The sequence below is a fragment of the Amphibalanus amphitrite genome, unplaced genomic scaffold, assembly GCF_019059575.1.
Source record: "Amphibalanus amphitrite isolate SeventyFive unplaced genomic scaffold, NRLGWU_Aamphi_draft 000213F_arrow, whole genome shotgun sequence".
Taxonomy (NCBI): domain Eukaryota; kingdom Metazoa; phylum Arthropoda; class Thecostraca; order Balanomorpha; family Balanidae; genus Amphibalanus; species Amphibalanus amphitrite.
In genome coordinates this window covers 689825-706250 of record NW_024881708.1, presented here as the reverse complement: position 1 = coordinate 706250, position 16426 = coordinate 689825, and the positions used below count along the sequence as shown (strand labels likewise).

Here is a 16426-nt window from a genome sequence, read left to right as displayed (position 1 = left end):
AGTCCTTGCTTGGCACCTGGCCTGTGGTGACTCACAGGTCACGGTCCTGTGACGGCGTCCACCGGCAGTCTCGTGCCCTCACGTCCCTGACACGGCTGTGAGACTGACACTCTCTGGGGCCAGTCGTAGTTGCGGTCAGCCTTGGCCCAAGAGGACACGGCTGACGGATTAGACCTGGGAACTTGTCCTACACAGACGCACAGTCATTTATAAAGCAGGCGTAAATCATATAGTTTTTGCGTACAATTTCGAATATTACCGAGCTTTGTACAAAGTAGCTCCCCCAGTGTACCAAACATGTACTGGCAGTCCGAAAATACAACAATGACGGCAAACATCGAGGCCACTCACAGATTAGCATAATTATAAGCCTGTAATTACCGTGTTACGCTCTTGTTCCTGCACGTATTCGAGCGCTCGCACGCCCGCAGTGGGAGAGAAATATACTCGTATAAATCCAAATCATCATGGGAGAGCGATGGCCCACACCAACACAGGCCCTCAGGGCATGTTTTGTCCGGTCGGGCCCTCCATCTGTCTGAAAAGTCAAGTCGGTTCTGGTGAGGTCAGGTGGTGCAACGCGAGGTCAGGTCAGGTCGGGTCACATGAGGTCAGGTTGGGTCTCAGAGACTCACTGATCACGTGTGTTTACCCCAGGCGTGCCTTGACCCACACCGAAGGCACCACACAGGTCGTGAGCTGACCTGACCTGAACCACTCCGCGCGGCAGTCGTCCATCGCGTCGGTGTGGGACCAGAGAATGCGGGACTCTTCCGAGCGCCGCGGCGCTCCCGCTCGCGCTGCCTCGCTTTACATGCCTCCCGGGCGGCGGTGGCGGCGCGGCGGAACGGCGCTCCAGAAAAACATGTCAATCACGGTACCGGGGCCAGTGAAAGGTTGCGGCTCGCCCCGGCGGATGGAGCCCTCGCGAGGTCATGGGCTCAGGTCGGCCGGGGCTGCCCGCGTCCCAGCAGCTCCAGTCCAAACCAGACTCGCCCGGACACAGCTAGTTGAATTAAATGAGCCGCCCGTTGGCCCAGACTCGGCCCGATTAGCCAGTCTTGCCCCGCAGTGGTGAATAATACCACACATAACTCTCCCTCGCACTCGGCACGGTCCGACATTTCGCTAAAAACCCTGAGCCGAGACCAATTCCATCTCATCTCGGAGAGTGAGATGCTCCCGACCTTAGCTACATAATAAACGGCAGCCGTGGTAAATCCGGGGAGATCTCGGCAGCGTTCAAACCCGGCTGCAAGACGGCACAGAGGCGAGCAGGGATCACGGCGGTTCAGCGCCGGATCACCGGCCAAGAGTGGTCGCTGAGCTGAGACTGATGACTGAGTCGAGACTGATCGTCAGCCGACGTCTGAGCCTCAGCAGGCTGTCTGTAAGGCGGCTTGAACTGGGCTGGGTAAACGTTCAGAGACTCCCCGCCACAGCTTACTGTTCGGTTGAACTCACTCCGGTCTGGTCACTGGCGAATATTACGTTTGGAACTCGCTTTCCACAGCCCCCGTGGGAAGACCAGCCAGCGGCGGGAGTGGAGCGGACCGGCGCGGCGGCGCCCCGGGGCTCGACCCCACCGGCTCCTCGGCTGGAGCTCGGCCGCCCGTTCCATTACACCGTCGCTCAGCTGCCCTTCAAATATGCAGCGCTCGTTCCGGTCCGAACGGAGCCATTCACTTACAATGGAAACGGCTCGTGACCAAAGTAATGGCCCAGACTTCTCCCCGGGAGAAATTATCGCCAGACAGCCGAACAGCCCGGGTCTCCGCAGCGGCGGCGCCGGTTTAAATCAAAAGAGGATTTACACACTGTAGTGGCGTATTATTTAAACTGAGCTGTATGATATTAGTCCCAGGCGGTTCCAGAGACCCGAATATGTGGACGGAGGTCCGAGGAAAAATGTAATACAGCGGACTATGGCTCGCTTGAGCTCTTACCGATGATCGATGACGCTCATTCGGCCAGCCGAGATACTGGCGCACTTTCCATGCCTGCCGATATTATGCCTGTTAAAAATGCTGCAACCACTCTGGCAGCTACCAACAGGCCATTTACAACCAGAAAGAAACACCTACGGAAAGGAGCGGCTTCAGCACGACTTTCGTCAAACTTTCAACAACGTGGGTAGTTAACACTGAACGGCGCTTCACCGGCGTAATGTATACTAACATCCATTTCCGGAAACAAGAAGGGGTCGCACAGTCGCCCCTATAACCGTTTAGAATATCATCTCTAAAGACACAGGTACCGGCTGCGCATCTGACACCGATTATTGGCGAAAATCCAGCTCGACTCACTGTAGACACACGGCACAGTGACTCACAGGGCAGTCAGTCAGCAGGTAGACCCGCCGGCCAACATTTCCTGATGTCTATTTACCCCGTCGGGGCCGACTGCCGTCTGCCGGCCCTTTACGCTGACGCCGACAAAACAAACCGGCCTGCATCAGACAATGGCAGCAGCGGCAGACGCGGACTAACAGCTCTGAGTCAGGGGTCCAGTCATCATGATTTCGTTCAATGAAAGGGTCTGGAATTAAATCATGGACAAGTGGTATAAATTGTGCATTTGCAATCCAGGGTAACATGTCCAGTTCCACAGCAATCGCCGCGCCGCCATGAAGACAAAAACACAAACCTTTAGTGTACGCTGTACCGTACTATAGAAAGAGAAACGCTGCACTACCAGCAGACCACCATGTCCATTTCCCATATACCTCCACAGCACGTGTCACCCTCCCACTCAGTGCTGCTCACCCCGTATTGACACCGGTCGATTGGGGACCTCCGCCGCCGCCGCCACAGTCGGTGACACGCCGCACGTGATTAACATTCCTCGGCAGCGGCCCCCTCCCCCTCAGAGGCCTCTGCGACATACCGACCGTACCGGCGCAGTTCAGTGCTCTTTGAGGAGGTGACCTGCACGGAGCGGTGCAGCGGGTCCGTGGGTGAGACGCCCGGTGCGGATCGGGAAGTCATTCCTCGCTGTGTCAACAGTTGGAGCAGGAAACATGAATGGCATTGACATTCACAATTCAGCCTCAGATAACTTGAAAGTCATCAGATATGAGAGACTTGTAGAACTTTGTATGACATATTGAAACTAACTTGAACCCATGAAAGGTCTGTGGAGAAAACAGCAGAGGCTTTCTATTTATTCCCTTTAATATTTATTTATAAATATACAATATTGTATGTTTCCAGCCCCGATATTTCATCGCTCACTGTATGTGAGACCTCGATACACCATAGCTCACTTGTCCTCGAAAGTAAATGAAGCGGCGCAGTGACGTCCATAGAGTCCCTCCAACCACGCCCCGACGGCGACCACTCCGTCACGTTCAGTCAACTCCGCAGCGCCCGCCGCCGGCGGGGCTCGTTTGCCCTCGACACACACGCAAACAGGCGACAATTAAAACGGCGCCGGCTGAAGGGCCCTTGGAGCCGCGCCATCGATTAGCGCGACGTGCTGGAGGTGAGGCCAAAGGGCACGCCCCACCGCACCTCTGGTGATAGGATGAATGCCTATATGTGAAAAAACAACATCCATGCACTTACCGTTTGCAACCAGTAGAAGTCTGCGGACGAATGTAAGACTTGGATCCGAAATAGGGCCCTGTATGAAATTATCAGTAAAATTATCGCAGACCACTTCATCACCGGCCACCGCCGCCGGCTGTTGTGCCCGTGTCGGTATCAGTCCACAACTGACCAGCAGCCAGCCCCGGTCCGGTGGTCACTCCCTCAGGCCACTGACGACATGACGTCACCATGTCAAGGCCACCAGCCGGGCGTGACCGGTCAGCCAGCCCTAATTCCCACCCTCGTTCCACCTTCCCTAACCACCTCTCCAGACCAGCCCCAACACCCACCCAGGTAACGTATGCTATCCGTCATGGCTCGTCACTTGTGACTGTGACGGAGCACGTTGGTGTTGGCAGGACCTGAGGTGCCGCCGGACGCGGCCGAGCACGGGCGGACGCGAGCCGAGGCTCAGCCGGACGCGGCCGCCGCTCGGGCCAACAGCAGTGATTCGGCGCGGCGGGTGCCCACAAATTACGGGCCCAGGCGGCGGCGGCAGCTGGTCGACGGATGTCCGGGCAGGTGGCAGCGTGAGCTCGTCCGTACGATCGCGCGCTTTGGTGTCGTTCACGCTCCGATGCTGACTGAGGTTACCCGTGACGGCTGCAGACACATGTAGATGCTGAGAGAAAGTGACGGAGCCGAAGCATATAAACTGGAAGTCAGTGCTACTCACTTCGACTGTCACTCTTTCACCTTAATCGAGTAAGAGCGGCACTTGTAATGTTATCTAAGGACAGGCATTATTACTGATGAACTCCTGCAGTAGCAGCAGAAGCAGGAGTGCTCTGATTCATTACGACGTCCTGACTTCACCTCAGGAGGTCGGAGCTCACCTCCGCAGGGATGATGACGGGCGCGCTCTGCGCCGCGCCGCGCCGCGCCCGGGTAACGGTCGGGTCGGCCCAGTTTCGCGGCCAGACCAGGTCAGCCGGCGTTCCCAGCGGTCGTGACTCGTGAACTGGCCGACTCTCTGAGAGCAGGTGTCGCCGCCGGGCGCGCCGTCCGTTGTTGACGCGGTGAGAGCAGTGGCGCAGAGACAGGTTTCGCGCTGCCGGCCCGTCTCCTCAGCTCTCGACCCCTATATCCAGCCGGCTGCTGACTGGGCGCGGCCAATTGTTGCCCATATCGCCGACAGAGCCGGGCCTGAGACAGTTTCAGCTGCTGAGAAGTGGCCCTAAGTAGTGCTGAGACAGCAGGCTCCAGGTCAGGGCTGCCGCCGGTGCAAAACGGCACGCGATCCGCCGTGGCCTGGGGCCGCTCGGCGTAAGCTCCGGTCGAGCTGGGTCAGCGTCTGGGGGCTACGGGTGGCGAGATAACGGAGTCGAGGTCGGAAAACCTGAGCCCGAATCCACCTGTGGCTGCGGCACCATCCACAGCGCGCCGCAGTGACCACCAGCGGCTTCAGTGGCGGTCAGACGGTGCCAAATTTCCCGCCGGCACATAGACCAGCTGGTGCAGGATTCCTCGCCCACCCACCACCGATACCGCTAAAGCCGAGAGCAGCGGTACACCGCGGGTCATGATCCAGCTGTAAGCGGTACAGGGCCAGTGAAAATGTCAGACGGCTCCAACAGGACGAGTCGTTGCTCCGGCGTCGGAGCGTGGAGAGCACCGACGTCACTTGAGACTCCCTGGCCGAGCAACGCGTTGCCAGGGAACACCGGAGGCGGCAGAGCGCGACGAGAAATGGCGCGGCGTGGCGCAGTGTGACGCGGCACGACACCGCCGGCAGTGACCGATCGTCCTGTCGTCACTCCTGACGCACCGACACGTAAATTGGCGCGGCGCGCGACGCCCGCGACGGGCTGGGGGCGGGCATCGGGCGACGACAGGAGCAAATACCTCAGCGGTCTTCCGGACATTCCCTGCATCTATCTAGCACCAGGGCCTCACTCAACCAACATCAGCTCTTCTAGGACTAGATCTGGTGTCACTGATGGCGGTGATAGCGATTACGATGGCGCTGACCTGGTTACCCAGCGGGGGTCGTTCGACCGGCCGTTCGTCGTCGCTTGCAGTGGGACCGGCCTGCCCCGCGGCCCGCGCCGGGTCGTGCCGAACCGGTCCGGTACATCACGGGACAGTCACGACCCACGACGGACCGGCCCGCCTACGAGAGGCGTGGTCGTGATCGGTGTCTGAGACGGGTCAGGACAGATGGTAGGATCGGAGCACTAGCTAGATCAGGTCGGACAGGAGGAAGACCTGGTTTAAATCAGACAGAGTGGGGCCACAATGCGCTAAACCTCACGCGACTTAAACCACTCACCAAACCAAACAACACCGGACCTAGCTAAGTGAACTGGAAATGGCCGCAATCCCGACCCAAGGCCAGACCAGTCATTCCAAAGCCAGCCAGCCAGGCGACGGCCCGTAGCGACACCTCCCACCTCCCCAGTAATCTACCGTCTGGCGCCGCGCTACGCCCTAAAACCCGGCGAGACGGTCGCGGTCGGGACCAGGCAAAAAACGTCTGCTGCTGCCGCGGTGGCGACGGCCAGGCGAGGAACGCGAAGGCCGAGCGCCGCGGGCCGCACTCCACTCGCGCCCTCCGCGGACGCCGCGGCGGGTCCACTTCACTCGGGCCCTCCGCGGCTGGATGGAGAGGAGGGGCGGACCGTCTCGGACGGCACCGCCCGACGGCTGACGCCTGGCGGGGCGACGGCGGCCTCGGTGCGTAGTTTGCTGGTCAGCGGAGAGTCGCAGAGAGCGGGGAGGGTCGGTCAGCGGGCAGAGTGCCCAGAGGCCCCGCCCAGGTACGCCCGGGGGCGGGGGCGGCGGCGGCGCGCCACTCACCTGAGTCGAGGCAGGCTGCGGCCCCTTCATTCCATCGTCTGCCGACCCGGTGTCCTCTGCGAACGGACAGAAACGAAAATAAACACTCGGCATCGGAGAGCGACAACACACACAGCACTCCCCGCGGAGAGACGCGGCTGGCGCAGGTGAAACACGGGGCGCGGAGAGCGCCGACGGCCGGACCACCCACACAGGCACTCAGCGACACCGGGTATAACTACATGAGACATCGCGTCGAACAAGCTTACACATCATTCCATGTTTTCAGACAATGAGAGAACAAATTGCTAGAATTTGCCTATCCTGTCAGATATATCACGTAACACAAGACCAAACTATTACGTTGCAGCTATATTCAACCCAGTTTACCTGCGGCTTTCCCCATTCACCCTCCTTTCATTTCGGCCAGCCGGGCGGCCGCGTATCCATTACCGCACACAATGCGATGAATTACGAGCACCGGGTGATCTCAGCAGTTTCCGGAGACCGCTCACGCTCGGTCGGCCGTGTATGATTTGTTTCGGCCGTGACTGCTGTGGTGGAGGTCACGGCGCCGGCTCGTGACGGGCGGCCGCCGGGGACGGCCCCTCTGCTCCCCCGGGTCACGACAGGCTGGGATGGTGGCGGATATTGCGCCAAAACCGCCCACGCGTGCCCTCAGTTTCCTCGATGTATTTCAGGGCAAACCAGTCACGTCTCTACGGTTGCTACTTTTCTGACGCCTGCTTCCTTTCTCTCACCTTCCTCGCATCTCTACTCGCTCCCCACTCCTAAACTCTCACCTTCAGAAGACTGCCTAAAAGTTAGGCATCCAGGATACGTCTAAGGTCGACTGACAGACACCGCTTCGGCGTTTCCGCAACGGAGTTTATATCAAGCCTGAGAAGCCCCTTGACAACCAGAACAGCAGAAAGCCGCGGTGAAGAGAATGATATCCAACGGTTCCGGACTATTCAATGAATACAATCAGTCCAACAGAAGACGGCTGCTGTGCCGAGAGATGGCACCGGGCTTTCATCGCGAGGCTTCATGGTGTTGGGTTGCAACAAGTGGGGTGGGAACAAAAGAGCTAGGGAAATCAAACGAGGAGGCATTGTGACAGCCGTTATTGTAGAGTTCGTGGAACCACGACCCAGCACGTGTCACGCTGGCCACGCACGTGCAATGCGAATCGGTGCCATTTAATTAAGGCGAACTAATGTTCCTGTACTGACTAGTGTCTAGTGCCACGAACGCTGCACATGAGGACAGGACGGTAGTACCGGATGTGTAGTGCTATGCTGGGGGTGGTTGTCCCTTTTTAGGCAAACCTCTTTCTAAAAGCAGACTTCTAAATCGCATAAGAGAGTCCGCGTGTGTTCTCCGTCTCTGTGTGTCCGTTTCTGATCGCATTTGCAGTCTCCCTCACGTTCACATGTTGGCCGCTGCTGCCGTCACCGTCAGGCCGGCCTGGGCTCTCGATCCGGGGACAGGCGGTACGGGTGCCTCTGCTGGTGACGGGTCTCCGCCCACCCGATCTGACCCTGGGGCGAGACCGGCAGAGCTGGGACGGGAAGGAGGGTGAGAGAGGTCGCTATGACACGCGCCTGACCGCAATAGAGGAAAGGTCAGTGGTGGCAGGTCGAGTGGCACTGCCACTGGAGGAAAGCTCCCGGGGAATAACCAGCCGCAGATGTGGGTATGGGAGAGAAATAAATCATAATGTGGTCGATTTCGCGCGATATGAAGCTCTTCTCTGCCCAGTCAGTTTGGTTGAGGATTATGAAGGCATTACAATATTATTTTTTACAGAACTGTACCTTGCACGACACTTGCAATATCGGTTATGAACTAACAGGTTGTTTTCATCTGTTTCCAATCGTCCCCTGTAGCTGTTTCTACTATACCGTCTAGGCATGTCCTTTTCGGTCTCAGTTTTTGTCTAATTCTCCATCTGCATCTTTCTAGTATAATGAATCCATTATGTTCCCTCTGTCCTTCCAGCCATCTACCGTTTGCCCATTTATCGTCTGTATTCAGAGGTGTCACCCTATCGAACGTGATTATGACGCATATTGGTGGGAACGCCACGTGATGAACAAATGGCAGCGGTTGGTCGGGACAGGTGCGACCCGTGAATGAGCGTCGTGCTTTGTCCAGGAATGAGCACACTCACGGCGGTGAGATGCATCTTCTCCACACAGGTGATCCAGGACAGGTGCATAGAACCGCGAGAGGAGAGGGAGAGGAAGGACCGAGCATAGGGCCGTCGATCGATCGGAAAAGCAAAAACCGAGCCCGCTCATCGCCCTCCTGCCGGGAACGTGAAATGCTGCCCCATGGCGTCCGTCACGACGCCGCCGATCGTGAAGTTCACGGCGTGGGTCGGCGGCCATAACTCTGATCACGACGTCTGGGGAGCGGCCGGCCGGCCGGCGCCGGACGGGCCGTGACCTTGGCAGGTGCCGGTCACCGACCTCAGGGGGTGGCCGTGGTGACGTCACCGCCCCGCGTGACCGCTGACGTCACCGGCCGCGCCCTGTGACGTCAGACCCTCGGAGGCTGACCGGGCAGTTCGGCCGCGGATCCGGCTCGGTACACGCAGCTGGAGTATCTCTAAGGCGATCTGCCGACTCCTGAGCGGTCCATGATGATGGAAATGACGCCGAGGCTGATTGAAGAGCGCTGGTGCGTGACGCGAGATCTGGATCTGTGACGGCGACCGGCTGGGTCAGTCTCTACCTACACGACAGGTGACCCTGATCACACATGTGGAGCGGATCGGTCCACATCTGGTCTAAATGTGGTGCACGTGTCGATGTCGACACAGGAGCCAGTTCGTCGTGCGGTCAAAGCTCAATGAGATGTTACACTGCTGGAAGACGCAGCTCCACAAGAATTACCAACACTGCCTCATCTTCAAGACTGCCACTTCAGATGATTCAGAAGAGCGAGTCCGATTTCAAAACCGTATACGGTGGAACTTCGCTTCCAGAATGATGGTCCAAATCAGCGATGTTCCCTTCATTTTCCTGCCATAGCTTTGTCGACTTGGTAGTTCACGCCACGCATGGCAATGGAGGTAGTTACTGCTGTGCACGGTTGACAGCTTTATGATGTAGTTGGAGTGTCATGTAAGTATCCAGCAATTATAATTTTCCAAATTAAAAACACTCTCATTCCCGTTGCAGTAATTTTACATGCGTCTCAATCAGCACATTAGTTACACAGTGTTTCAAAGGCTCACTTCAAGAGCAAACTGCTTCAAATATAACCCGGGTCGTAGTCATTACAGCATAAGCTTATCTTAAGCCTTCCCGGGGAGGCGATGCATGAAACTACCTCTCATATCGGGCCAGAACCACTGATGACCCCCGCAGTTATGTAACAGGTGGACATTCTCTCCATAATTTCACACCCTCCATGCCCAAAAGCAGGTCAACTAACCAGTCTCACCCTACCGCTGAAATCACGTTCATCGCCACCTCCAGGACCAGGATCTGACCCGACACACACACGGCGCGGGTCAGGTCATCGACCTCGGGCCGGTCGGGCCGCTCAGTGACACTGTCGGTGGCTGTGTGAGCTTACGACACGCTCTCACGGTAACCAGAAACACCGGTCTCGAAACCGGCCGACAGACAGACAGGCAGACAGCTGGCTGGCTTATCTCAGCGGTCGCCGGAACGGGCTCAGTCGGATATCCTTGTCTGTTTCAACACATGGGTGCACTTGCTTTAGTCACAACACGGCACAAGCAGAATCGAAGTACGATACAGATCCAGTCTCAATCTTTATCTTAATCTGAGCTTCGATTCCAGTCAAGCCCCAGTCCCAAGCCTGGCCTGAAGTCCCACCTCAGCCCAGCCCCTTCATACCTTAGCCCTAGCCTCAGCCTTCGCCGTTGGCCTTTTTCACCCATTCACGGCTCCCCTCCCGAGATGAGCGGTCCGCTTAGTGTCTGTCGTCGGCTCTCGGTAAGTCCCGTGGACCATCGTATTAATCCCCGGCGACGCGTTAAATCGATGTCGTCATTTCCTGTCGGCCCCAGGGACAATCTCGCATAGTAATCAGAAACTTTCTATAAGCCGGTGTCCGGCCGTCTCGCCTTTCCTCACTCGCTGTTTTATCATTCAGAGATTTTACACATCTGATTTTACAGCCTTCGATAAGAAACTGCAGAGTTGGACGATTAAGTACGATAAAGTTGAGACGACAAATTAGCACGTGACTGCGCTACAAAGAAGCCGAATCGGTGGTAAGCTGGATACTGCTAAGAAGTCGACAAGCCGACGGGCTTTGCGCTCATCACCGATAAAGAGGTCGTGCAACCCGCAAGTAAGTTATCGTTCTATCACTTCGCGGCGACCAAACCCAGGTCTGCCAGAAATGTAAAAAAGGTAATGTCAGCCGTTTCTGAGCTCTGTGGACATTCCTTTTTCTCGTTACGTTTCAAATATTTTGAATCAATGGATCATCATTTGCTGACGTATTTACGCATTTATCAACCTTCCCAGTACGAGCAACAAATGAAAAAGATAGATAGACGTAATATGGAAACACTCCTTTTTTGCTCCAAACGGGTCATCGATATGCCCTAGGCTGACAATTTTATATCCCCTCACACCACCTCCATGCGACACCTCTCACATGACACCACCCCTACCTCGCCCCGCTCGTTTCAGCCCCCACACTGCGGGTTTGTTGACCTGTCAGCTGCGTTCCGACCCGCGCGCCGTCCCCGACGGACACTTGCGGTCCGCCCCACAGCTGCCGCTGCCACCTGTGGCTCCGTTCCGCCCGTTCCGTCTGCCGACTCGCTCGCAGCTCCGCAGCGCGACTACGCAGTCGACCATTACGCCCAGCCGACGCGCACCAAATATGACGCCATCGGCGCGTTTACGGTCGCCACTCAACGGCGTCGCTTCCTGCATACATATTGCTTCACCACGCAGCGCGGCAAACGGTGATAGAAGAACGCACGCGGTTAGCACGTCCGCGGCAAACAGCTCGACCAGAAAGGCGCGCCAAAGAGACCGGTAATTGGTGAGCAGTTAGTCTACCGGTTGCGAAATGAAGTGAACCGGCTCGGAAGTGCGTTGCGACATCCACGCAGCGAGGGGCGAGTTTGATAGCACTGGTAGATGGCCCACCTGGCACGTGACAGACCATTGTGGAATAGAGCCGAGTTAAATGGCTGGTAGTGTAGAGAGGGTGGGGAGAGAGGGGGAGAGAGAGAGAGAGGGGGGAAGGGAGGGAGGGAGGGAGGGAGGGAGGGAGAGAGAGAGAGAGAGAGAGAGAGAGAGAGAGAGAGAGAGAGAGAGAGAGAGAGAGAGAGAGAGAGAGAGAGCCCACAATTGCGGTACAGCTGAAAAAGATGAACCTGCGATGATATTAACAATTGGATAAATTATAAACGTTTCATTATCTGAAACGTAAAAAGGTAACATAACGCATCGTTCATCTGCCATAAACGATGCGCCATGTTTTCATTTTCCACATTGAAAAATACATTCAGCACTTCATTACCTGGGATTCATGGCATTATGTGGTTTTGCGGCTTTCACAAAAATAACACCGTGGATTGTATTTGAATGCCAATTTGCTGATGTCATATTTTAGAACTGCAGCGGACCTGGCTAATGGAACTCCCTACATTCCTAATGAAGGTCATAAGGGAATCAGTAGACCAATAATCTGTCAAATAACTACTCACATAAAGCTGTCATTGAAGGAGATAGCGTCAGTCGATGGATTTAAATCACCGCAGAACAGTGGGACGACACCATGTAATCTTCCAAGCGTTATTTACAATAAACCACATCAGCAATGATCATTGGTAACCTCCTTAGAATATCTAAGTTATCACGGAAATTCCAGTCAAGCGCATGTGATAGGTATATGATGGAACGATTTATCAAATAAAGTCGTCGATCGAGCTTCATAACACAAATGCCAAGATATCGAAGTTGTGCGCCATTGAAATCAATGCATGTTCGTATACACAAGGACAGAACTTGGCAAGGCGCTTGTTTTATATGACCAGACGTATAGGGCGTAGCGTTCTTGCATGAATCGAATCCTGAAAAGGATTGTCATGCCTGACCTTCTGCATCAATTACTATGCAATCGCCAAAAGTTCACCAGTTCGAGTCCAAATGCTCGTGAACATGAGACGTGCTCCATTGATTGAAACTCTATTGGCATGCCTAACCAAAATGAACACCGACGTATCCCAGAGGCTAGTCATGCTTCATTCAAAGTTCAACGAGCAAAAACGTTGAGCTCGAATTCGGGCCCGGCTGAGTTGAGGGTATGTTATGAGCTAAGCAGCACGGGGTTAGGTTGGGCTCAGATGTTTCATTGGAATGAACACGTTTGAATTTAACATCAACCTACGACGTTTGCACTTTGCAGCCCCAAAGAGCAGCGTTCTCCCTAAAATATTTGCGATGCTGAGCGCGCGCCAGACTTTGATTTTCCGAAGAGGTTCGCACCTTTAATGACACTACACTCTCCCATCACAACATCCTTCTTCGCTTAGCATCCGACGCACACAAAACAGCGGGCGTTGGCTCCCATTAAACGGTGAGCGGGCCGCAGCGGAACCTGCAATTAACTCGACAGAAACTCACTAACGACGCAAACATGCTAATTCTGCCGAAAGTCACACAAAAACTCGGGGTGGAGGCTGCGCTCCCCTCGGGCCCGGTTCGCTGCCCGGGAGGACGACGCAGTCGCCGCCGCCGCCGCCGCCGCCCGTCCTGCCTGCTGCGCCGCACGCGGCTCGGCTGCGGTATCCAGACCTCGCCCCGGGCCGGACGCAGGTAATCCCGGCCACAAACACAGCCAGCCTGATCAAACAGCCGGCTGAATTTCAATAATGCCCGGCCCGGTCGGCGATCGGTGAGGCACACATTGATCGGGGCGTCTTCGGGCCGCGGACTCGGCATCAAAGGTGGCCCGAAGTGCAGCCGCGCCGGGACACGCTCGGTGGAAACGGAGCGTTCCCAGAAATAACCGCCGAGGCCGCCGCGATTCAAACGCGATTGAAATGACTCTGGAAGGTGCTATTCCGCGGGGAACGCCACACCGACGATATGGTCGGTATTCAGAAATGGTGCGGAAGTGAGCAGATCGCGGGGCGCGAATAAAACACTCAATAGGGGCTCGATTTGTAAACAGAGCACGTCCAGGAAGTTGAAAGCGTCCTTTTAAAATTCTCCGTGGGAGTATTTCCACGGAAGTCCCCCATTTGCTGTGCAGACCGCCTGAGGCGGTAAGGTATGGGAAGGACGTGGTGAGGGATAGGAGAGACGCGGCCTTCCACCACACTCAATCGACTCTGGTCCATACCTGTTAAGCGGCGGCCCTGGAAGTCCAACTGTGTCCCAGAGTATCCACAGAGTATCCCAGAGTATCCACAGGCAGCTGAGCCGCCCGCACACTCGTGCTCACTGTCACGCCTCTACTCAGCACCGGTCAGCATCCACCGCTGGTCACTCCCGCCTCACACCGGCTGGGCCACGCTGGCCTCAGCACCGCGCTGATCACACCAGCGCTATCACCAGCGCTCCGTGACCTGACCTAGCCGTCAGCACACGTCACACCTCACCCCTGGTCACTTTGTCACCGGCACCGCACTGCGCGCGCACACCCACAATGGCCACCGGCGGACAAGTGCGGCCGGTCCGCACGAGTAACCTTTTTCTCGGATGGCCGCGGGACATACGCGACGGTTGGAATACAGCGCGGCGGGGCTCGGGCGGCGCAGGTGGCGGCGCGAGCGACCGCGCGCGGACGCACAGGTGGGGAGAGCCGCCGCCGCCGTCGCGGGGATGCGGAGGAGCGGAGACTTGAACGCCGGCACAGCGGCGCAGCGGAGAGGCGGCGCCGGAACGTCCCTCACTTCCAGTGGAGATAAGATTCGTCATCGTACTGACTTCAATCAGGAAATGTTCGGCAGTGTTCGCTGTCAGGCTAAGTGATATCACGAGCCGATATTGAACAAACATCAAATCATGTAGACAGGCTGATCAACAACTGACTGGATACCCAAATTTCGTCGAAGTAGTCAAACAATCAAATAAACAAATCGACGTCAAGTAACGGTGCGTGATCGCATTACACGACACTCACTGCCCTTCAAAGAGCGCTTTATCCGTCACAGAAGCCAGTGTTTGTGACTGCAAACTTATTAAGCTGGTCTTCAAAGGCCAGCAGAGAAAAACGGCTCTGGGTGGGCGAGGTCGTCAGGTGTGCAAAACAAAGACGAAAGCTGGGCACCCCGCGCAGCCATCAACGCAAGGCACGCGCTATGCAAGCATTGCCGTCTGATCTTTGAAGCCTGAAGGCCAGCTACCTAACAGTCCAGGGCAGATACCGGCAGATACCGTCTGAGCGGTACACGAAACGTCACGGCACTGGCGGCGCCCCAGCGGTCATTTTAACGGCGTCCTGTAACCCCGTCGACAGCAATTGGAGTTGAAGACGTCACAGGGAAAGCGGAATTTCAGATTTATGACAATATACTCGAAACTGATGCGCAACTAAACCTCAACCAACAACACACAAGTCAAGTTCAATCAAGGACAGGCTTAACATTTTTTAAAAACATTTTTTACATGCAATAAGCGAAAATTATCATCTCATGCTGCCCTTGCCGCGACCTCCTAAAACCCTCCAGCTCCTGTTCGGCGCCCCTGCACTGTTGACATCCCCCGCGGCGGCGCGGCAGTGCTGTAACCTCTGCCTCCGGCCGCTGTTTGCCTGATGTGGCCGCGTGTTGGCACGCTGTCCGCGCTGACGGCCCCCTGTAAACTCCGCATGCCATCGCCGCGGTACACAGTCGCCGCGTTCCGATCTCCCGGCCACCGCGGCAGCCCCAGAGCTGGTAGCGGGGGGGGGGGGACGGGGCTTCCATCGGCATCACGACGTGCCGGCCACACGAATAGGCCGCCGCGGGGCCCGCGGGAAGGCTCAGATGGCGGCGCAACTGTTGATGTTTGCCAGCTACGCGAGCTGTGTTTCTGATGAGAGGGATGGCGAGAGAAAATTCGCTGATGCTGTGGATCACAGAGCTTCACGTAGGGCCTTGTTTCCATATCGGAACAGACTAAATATTCTGTAAAGACGCCAGGATATTCTGCAAAGATATTCTGTAAACACCATGCAAGGCATCCGCTATTGATCCAGAGCTGGAGCGGTAATGATAAGCGACAGTTGGTAGGTACTAACTAATGATGGTTCATTTTAGAGGCATAGTTACATGAGTAGTTGGTTTTTCTGCCAGGACCATGTTGTCATGACGTCATGGCCCTCAGTCACAAAAATCCACAATGAATGACATTCGACCTTATAGGGAATAAGCTGCTGTTTTTTTATCTAAAAAAAACTAGTTTAACAAACTCATCAAAATAAGCAGCAGTCAGTGCCGGTTTAGGTGTCACGCCGTTTAATCCTCGACTTTCAGGAACAGCTAACCGTTGCATCAGCCATCCTAGTGATATCTACAACGAAAGTTTCTGTTTTACCCTCCAGCGATTTCGGCAGGGAAAGGTTAACCCTCGCACGACCAGGCCATTTCTCATAACACGAACGACCAGGGGGGGGGTTGTTACGACCCCCCCCCTGGCGTTTCGAAACGGAAGGTCGTAGAGCTTAGCGGAAAAAACCAACGGATTGCTCTCAACGAGATCTCGCGATTGGTGGTATATTTTTTGGTCCTAGGTCAACATTTGACCTACTTTTGACCGGTCAAAGGTCAAATTTTCGGAAAAATAGACTTTTTTCAACTTTCGGCGGCGATTGCGGCAAAACGGTGGGAGATATCGACTTGAAACCTTCACTATCGTGTTCCTTGATCAATTCTCTATCGTTTGGTATGTATTTCGTTTCCCTAGCTCTAAAAATGGCGCGTTGGGAGCGCCGGAAGTCAGGAAGGTCACAGTCGGCGGCAGAAATTCGAAAAATCAAAATTTAAATTTTTGAAATCTGATTGTATTTTTGGATTTGGGAGGTCCATTTGCTCCCTATAGAAGCTAATATTACTGCATATT

At 55.6% G+C, this 16426-nt stretch overlaps 1 protein-coding gene across 3 annotated transcripts in view; it reads right to left on the bottom strand.

Moving 5' to 3' along the window:
- The window catches only part of LOC122385271 (apoptosis-stimulating of p53 protein 1-like), a 145145-nt gene that overhangs the window by 76612 nt on the left and 52107 nt on the right, over positions 1-16426 (bottom strand). For 2 of the 3 annotated variants that reach the window (XM_043373413.1, XM_043373412.1), the window contains one exon: positions 6390-6445. In XM_043373413.1, the coding sequence (XP_043229348.1) occupies positions 6390-6445 (56 nt within the window). Of the gene's footprint in view, positions 1-6389; positions 6446-13724; positions 14090-16426 lie in introns of those variants that run through there. The other variant, XM_043373416.1, reaches the window with a different exon arrangement.